Source organism: Prionailurus viverrinus, chromosome B1 (assembly GCF_022837055.1).
Source record: "Prionailurus viverrinus isolate Anna chromosome B1, UM_Priviv_1.0, whole genome shotgun sequence".
Taxonomy (NCBI): Eukaryota; Metazoa; Chordata; class Mammalia; order Carnivora; family Felidae; genus Prionailurus; species Prionailurus viverrinus.
The window spans coordinates 147,664,353-147,672,422 of record NC_062564.1 but is presented as its reverse complement, the minus strand read 5'-3'; the positions used below and the strand labels follow the sequence as shown (position 1 = coordinate 147,672,422).

General features: G+C 38.9%; 1 protein-coding gene across 1 annotated transcript in view; it reads right to left on the bottom strand.

The window, feature by feature from the left end:
- LOC125164680 (A disintegrin and metalloproteinase with thrombospondin motifs 3) overlaps nucleotides 1-8,070 on the bottom strand; it is a 215,560-nt gene that overhangs the window by 62,133 nt on the left and 145,357 nt on the right. Inside the window, exon 3 of the mRNA XM_047857529.1 lies at nucleotides 4,858-5,057. Coding sequence (XP_047713485.1) covers nucleotides 4,858-5,057 — 200 coding nt within the window. The remainder of the gene's footprint in view (nucleotides 1-4,857; nucleotides 5,058-8,070) is intronic.

Genomic DNA, 8,070 nt, shown 5'->3' with positions numbered 1-8,070 from the left:
GGCATGGGGGAGGGTGCAGGGGTGGGGTCAAAGGATCTGAAGCAGACTCTGTGCTGACAGCAGGGACCCCAATCCAAGGCCCGATATCACAAACCATAAGATCATGACCTGAGTCGAAGTTGGACGCTTAACCAATTGAGCCAATCAGGCACCCCCACATTTACTGATTTTTATGTATTTATTTTAAAATATGTATTTATTTTGGGGAAAGCACAAGCAGGGGAGGGGCACAGAGAGGGGGATAGAGGATCTAAAGCGGGCTCTGCGCTGACAGGCTGACAGCAATGAGCCCAATGTGCGGTTTGAACTCATGACCTGCGAGATAGTGACCTGAGTCAAAGTTGGATGTTCAACCAACTGAGACACCCAGGTGCCCCTGCTGAGTTTTAAATAAAGCATATAACTCAGGAGCAGTCAACTGGAAGAGATACATAGGTCAATGGACGTGGGGAGATGTGCACAGCATATGGAGGCAGGGTATGGAACTTCCGTGCTCTTTTCCAAGGATACCGCTTTCCCAGCACCTTGATGTAATCACCAACCAGGAAGCTCCACTCTGTCTTCTTTGAATGACTACCAGCACCACTATCATTATTTGAGACTGTTTGACACACTCAAATAATTTTAAAAATTTATCTCAATTTTATTAACATTTTAAAGTCCATTCCCTCTAGATAAAGGGCAATAATAATTCCCATCTTGAAATAAACTTGAAAAAAAAGACACCCAAGAAATGTTAACTGACTTTTTTCATGTGCTTTTATCATATCATCAAGCAGATTAAAAGCCTTCATTTGTCATCTATATCCTCTTGCCTCAAGTCCAAATTTCTGCCTCCCAAGATTGTTCATAATCTTTGTTATTTATACTCATTTGTTCATTTATCCATTCTTTTAGTAAACAGATGCTTACCATTTAACAATTTAAGAACTTCTTTTTTTTTAAATGTTTATTTATTTTGAGAGAGAGAGTGCACACGCACAAGTGGGGGAGGAGCAGAGAGAGAGGAGAGAGAGAATCCCAAGTAGGCTCCACACCAAGTATGGAGCCTGATGGGGGGCTCGATCTCACAAACCATGAGATCATGAACTGAGTCGAAATCACGAGCTGGACACTGAACTGACTGAGCCACCCAAGGACCTTTTTAAGATAAGAAACTATGTGGGGCGCCTGGGTGGCGCAGTCGGTTAAGCGTCCGACTTCAGCCAGGTCACGATCCCGCGGTCCGTGAGTTCGAGCCCCGCGTCGGGCTCTGGGCTGATGGCTCAGAGCCTGGAGCCTGTTTCCGATTCTGTGTCTCCCTCTCTCTCTCTGCCCCTCCCCCGTTCGTGCTCTGTCTCTCTCTGTCCCAAAAATAAATAAACGTTGAAAAAAAAAAAATTAAAAAAAAAAAAAAAAAGATAAGAAACTATGAAATAAGAAACACAAGCTTCTCCTTAAAAAATGAGGTCAGTTTAAATTAAAATAACAATCATGAAGAAAATTACTTGGACACATAAAAGTACTCCAATAGTTCAGAAACTGTATAGTAAATATCATCTGGGATCTGGTATGGAAACTAAATTGACTAACAAGTAAACTAAAGGAAGAATGTATTCACTGACTACTCAAATAAGGCAAAGGTGTCATACGATGTTAAAAAGAAACCATGTTCTTTTCTCTACCACCGGGACACATTTCTCCCCCAAATCAGTGCAAAGAGGTAGATTCTTTTGCTCAGTTTTCTCCTACAGTTTCTGTTATGAACCTATATGACATGAAGAAAGCCTGTGTGTCTGCGTAGGCCTCAAGTTTGGTGAACCATGATTTTAGGCAACCATGGGAAGTCATAAAGCATGGTTAACTTAGGCGGTAAGAGCTATTCAAACATTGTTAGGGGGGAAAAACCAACTTTCTTTGCCTTAAATTTCCTTAAGGCAGTTTTGTTATAATACCATTATCCAACTCTTATCTAATTGACCAATTTGAGACAGGGTAATGAGCGTGTTTATTTCACTGTTTGGGATTTAATAGTCTACAATAGGGCGATGGGGGGTGGGAAGGAGAAGAAAACATTTGGTCTTCAGTCTGTCATGCTTAAAGTAGTCTGCCGACTCTTATAAAGGAAACCTGAAATTATTCACTTGGAGAAGGATGGGAATTATAAGTTTGTCTAGTTTAGAACAGGAGTTATCAACTCTAGCACTACTGACATTTTAGATTAGATAATTCATAAGTCTTTGTTTTGTAGGGCTGTCCTTGTGTTTTATGTTTAGCAACATCCCTGGCCTCTTCTGCTAGTGGCATTAACAACCACCCCTCCCATTTGTGACAACTAACATCCTCTAAACATTGCCAAATGTCCCTGGGGACAGAGGCTGAGACAAACTGCCCTCTGCTGAGAATCAATGATTTAGAATAAGGAAAATCTTTGTGGCTATACACTTAAGTCATGTGCAATTCAGCTCACATCAATAATAAAACCATTTTCCATCTGTCTCATGACCATGTCTAGCTTTCACCTGGTTATGAACTTGGGAAGAGAAAAGGAGGAGTGTTATTATTGTCTCTGCCAAACCCCTTCCTACATCAATGACTTCAGATGCGATGAACTTCTTCAATTTTAAAAATTATTGTCTCTACTATAGTTCCATTCTCTGATGCACTATTGACTTTAGAACAAATTCTGGGATTTGAGACAAAGACTCAGTCTATTATCTAACCTTTCTAATGGTCTTAAAAATAAAGCAGCCCTTTTGACTGTTATTAAACCTAAAATGTAGTACTTTGTTTTATTCTTTGACACCCTTCAAATTAGAATTGCTGTCTGACAAATATGCTTTATCGATTTCTACTTTCTTGTCAAAAGATTCTACCTAGAAATCTTTTATGTTTTTGTGGGCCCTTCAGAAAAACAAAATCAAACAAAGCAAAAACGAAACAAAACACACCCCACAACCATAGAAACACAAATCTCTAAAGACCCAGTTTAACTCCCAACTTCTGATGAATTACAGAATTAATGAACATCGTATGGAGCTTTTCAAGTTTATAAACACAGAAAAGAAGTCCCAGGCAGAGATGTGATTTGCCTAAGGCCACAGAGCCAACCGGTAGCAGAACTAGATTGAAAGCCCCTGCCTCCTAAGTCCTAATTTAATACTCTCAACCCTTGACCACTTGGATGACTGTTGTCATAGCTGCCTTCTCCAAAGTCTTAACAGCATTTATAGCATTATAGCACCTATAACTCTTATAGCAGCATGTTTTTACTGCTTAACTTAAAAAAAAAGTTCCTATGTATTTTTCTCTTTGCTTCTTGACTAAATTATAAGGTCTGTGAGGACAAGGACCATATCAAATCTCTGCTGCATGACTCCATGTATAGTTCTGAGTACCAGGAAGGAGCCTAATAAATCTATAATGACTCGCTGCCATCCCTGCTGGTAGGACAAAGCAGCCCAGGGCACGTGAATAGCATCTTCTTAGGGTTTTTAAATTTTAGGTAATTTTGGAAGTAAATTTCATGTGGAAAACTAAAACATGACTGTTTCCTTCTGCATGTGTACACAGCACTAGATGAAGCACAGCAACTTATTTTTACCCATTTAATCCTCTCAGCATGCCTTGTGAGGTAAGTTCCATTATTTTTCTCATTACGTACATGGAGAGACTGAAGCAGGCAGAGAGGCTAAACAGCATGCCCAGAGTTTCATCACTTAGCAAGTCTACAAAAAGTTAATAGGTGAAGACATTCATGTAATTTACAAACAATGATCTTCCCTACACATCTATTGTCAAAGCTAATAATTTGTTTTCTGTGTGATGTTCAGTCTTCATAGCAGCAAGTAGGGCCAATGAGCAAATAAAAATCATTTTTATACTGCCTTTCCATCTTACCAGGCACATGGTATATGTATATTTTATAAACTAGCATCTCAATGAACAAAAACATATTTAACGTATAGGCTTAAATTAGTAGAAATAAAATAATGATTAATAATTATTCTTCTCCATTATAATAATTTGAAATCGAATCTGAAGCATGGAAAGAAGAAGGTAAACAATATAGATAACTAAACACATTAAATTAAAACCAAAAAGTGAAGAAGAGAGAATAGGCTTAGGTAATAAATTTGTTAGATCAGTAAAATAAGTATTTCATAATTCTAGGAGGTAAAGTATCTAAAATGGAGTATACTACTATCTCAATTATGTCTTAGAAGTAGGTGGTTTATATACTATTTCTCCTCAATTGCTCTCTGCCAATTCACAAGGAAAAAGAGAATCCCAGTTTTAGGATGTGGACTAAATTTCCTCTGCATTATGATTAAGTCTCATAAAGGAGAAATAAAGGAAAAATTTAAAGAGCTCTTTATTACTGTGGTGCAGCCAAGGGTTGACCATGCTTGTACATATATTACCTTCAGTTTGTATAATGTTGAAAAATACCACTCTTATTCAAAAGCTCTAGCAACAAGTACCCACCTAGGATACAAACTGATGCTATTTCATCCTTCGTGGCCCAGATCAAGGCAGGTGGACAAAGTCATGAGAGTTTTGATTATCCTCAAAACAAAATGAGAATCACAATTCATGGTATAGTTCCATCTTATAACTGTTTAAATTTATGATTTCCCCTTGATGACAATGGAAAACTAGCCAATTACCCAAAAGAAAATTTCGTTTCATGCTTCCTTCATGTTTGCATTCTTGTATGTTAAATCCAGAGATCAAGATCTGAATCTAATGCAGTTATGTCCACATTTGGGATGTGGGGCACGGTCGTGGGAGTCCTCACATAGGCTGCCAAAAGACGCGAATAGAACAGAAGTGAATTAAAAGATCAAAAAACCTCAGAGAGGAGTCGCTACTCACAATGTTCATCAGGGTGAGGAGGTAGTTTTGGACGTGCTCTTTGCCATGGAAGCGGACCACAGAGTCGTCCACCCCCAGCAGCACCTCAATGTTGTAATCGTTCTCTCCCGCGTGTCTGCGGCGCCTCGCTGTTTCCTTCAGCTGCTGCTCAATGCTGCTGGAAATAGTATCTACATCGTCAAGGCCTTCCAGATCCGACTCTATTAAGAAACAAAAGGAACTCAGGCATTTCAGCTTCCCCAATGGGACTTCTAACAGCTTTTTACAAAAAAGGAATCGTCTAGGGGGTCACTATACTCCAGTCACTAAGATGCTGCTTTACAGAACGTACACATGCATACGAGCAGACAGACTGTGCTGACTCAACATGGAATAGCAACACTGAGGGTAAAATAATATTATTGTACAGGACGCGCCATGGCCACACTGAATGTTCCAGACGAGAAGAGGGTGTAGTTTAGTCTTCCTCTAGCTGCATCATCAGTGCAGAGCAAAGAAAGTGGGGATACAGACAGAGCAGTTGTCAAGTAGTTATTAAATACATGGAGATGATAAACGAAAAAATCATGTGTTGATAAGTTTAGAGTGATTATTTTAAGTCCCTATAATCCTAGGCTGGAGGGATGGAATCTGTATCACGTAAATTCAAATTTTTTTTTTAACATTTATTTATTTTTTGAGAGGCAGAGAGAGACAGAGCATGAGCAGGGGAGGTGCAGAGAGAGGGAGACACAGAATCGGAAGCAGGCTCCAGGCTCTGAGCTGTCAGCACAGAGCCCGATGTGGAGCTCGAACTCAGGAACCATGAGATCATGACCTGGGCCGGAAGTCAGTAGCCTAACCAGTTGAGCCACCCAGGTGCCCCTGTATCATGTAAATTTAAATTACTCTTTTTACCAGTAGCCTTAACTTAAAAACCAAATTAGAGCATGGCAACACAAGAGCATCTGGTGCTACAACTATTAGTCACAATATATCACTTTATTTCTTATGCGGATGGTTTTCTAGTGAATGATGCTAGGGAGACACTACAGGTCTCCACATTTGTACTGGGCATCATCTAGATAGCAGGTCACTTCAACAGCTATATATGTGACTCTGTGAGACACCAAACTAAGAAGTCAATCAGAAAATACCTACATCCAAAGAAAAATAAAAGAATAAACATTTTTTTTATTTAATACAGTTGAAGCTATTTATTTATTTTTTTTATTCTCCAAATAAATCTCTCTCTCTCATACACACACATGAAAGAGAGACACACACAAATATCCATATACATCTATCTATCTATCTATCTATCTAGAAAGAGAATGAGAGAGGCATTCTCAATTTCTAGTTATCTTGTTTATCTACTTTCAGATTACCATAGTTTTGGTGAAGAAAAATGTTTTCGTGAAATGAAAAATAAAATTTATCACTTGGAAGCCAAAACAAAAGATATTTTCCAAAACTACTGGTACGAAACTGAAAGCAAAATTCATTTCCACTTCAAATATATATAAGCTGGAAAGGATTTTATTTTACAAACTGCCCTGATGCCTATAACAACCCCATACCTAAAAACAAGTTTGAAAGAACCAGTTCTGACTCATGGGAGTCTTACTTCATGCTTCACTAGGGCCTGTAAGCCATTTGAATCGGTGTCTGACATTAACAAATAGGCATTTTCCTCTCCACCTTTGTGGTTTTAGTAAGGTTGAAGGGGGGAGAAAAAAGGTGTCTCTTGGCTGGGAAGATTGATGACCAAGCCCTAGCCACATGGGATTAGAAGTAGTAGAAATACAGATTTTACTCACACCCTTTCCACTATTAAAAAACACACAGAAACACCAGAACTCTCCCTTGCAAGGATGGGCAAGGGACTACTGAGGTTTGAAAGCCATACTGTAATTCACTTTGACCCAAGCCCAAATGCTAGATCATTAGCTGGGAATTTTCTTCTCATCGGGGAATCACACTGACTCCACAATACATAAATAGCTCTCACCGCCATCCACATCAAACAGAAAGTTTTCCTCAAAAGTTGTTTTTAAGCACTGTAACCCACATTGAGGGCAAGAGACTACACCTGAAAACAGCTTTACCTAATTCAACCTCAAGCCTTTCACACACTTGAGAAAGTGAAAGGTTGTGATACCTAGTGTACAAACAGGAAACTCATACACGAGCTCCCAGTTCTAAAAATGGCTCTTTTTGGCAGAACGGCCAGTGACAGTGTCCAATGCAAATATAGTAGCAATGTCATCATATCATTAAGTCTGATGCATGAATGGAGAAGGCTGAACACTTATTTCAGAAAGACAGTTCATTCTGCTCTCATACACCTTTGGTTTGGCCTTTGAATCCCTCCTTAAATAGGTGGTTTTCTGGTAAGAGAAGAGAATCTCTTTTTCCATTGCATGAGGAACCTGGAAAGGAAGAAGGAAGCCTTTTTCTTTTAACCATTGCCTTGATTCGGTCAAGAATACTCCTGTCCCTATTCCGCCCTGTGGTGTACAGTGCTCTTTCTATGATTCCTAAAGTGAGTACCGTCAAACGTTTCAAAGAAAGACAGGGGAATAATTTCTGGCATTTTTTATCCACATACACCAGCATTAATTACAGACAATTCTGAGGCTGTGAAATATCTTCACTCACCAAGAAATTTTCCCAGCATGTCCACTCTGTAAGGTAACTGTCATGGGCGTTGTAATCAGACATACCTGGCTCCAAATCCTGGCAGTGTCATATCCTAGCAATGTAAATTTAGTTAAGATGCCTAGCCTCTCTAAATCTCACTTTCCTCATCTGTAAAATGGGATAATACCTAATCTGCAGAGTTGCTGTGAAGGGACGATTATAATAAAGGCACCGTGTACAGTGCTTAGACGTAAGTGCTCAACAAATAGCATTCACTGTTACTACTATCGTGATGATGATTGTGATTTCCCATTAAGAGAAGTCTCCTACACCTTTTATAGCTTTCTACATTTTATTTATATATGACAAATCAAATAGATATAGTGTTTTTTTAAATAGAGGTCAGAAAAAAAATTAGAATTAGTGAAGGGAAATCTGAACTGCTAATAACTTTAGAAAGAATAAGGGTAACAATATTTCCCAAAAAGCATAACGTTGGTACAAGGAGAAAAGAATCTAGAATGTTTACTTTCAGGTAAATTAGGATGACCCCCAATGGGACAAACTTGTTTAGTAGATTAAAAAACCTAA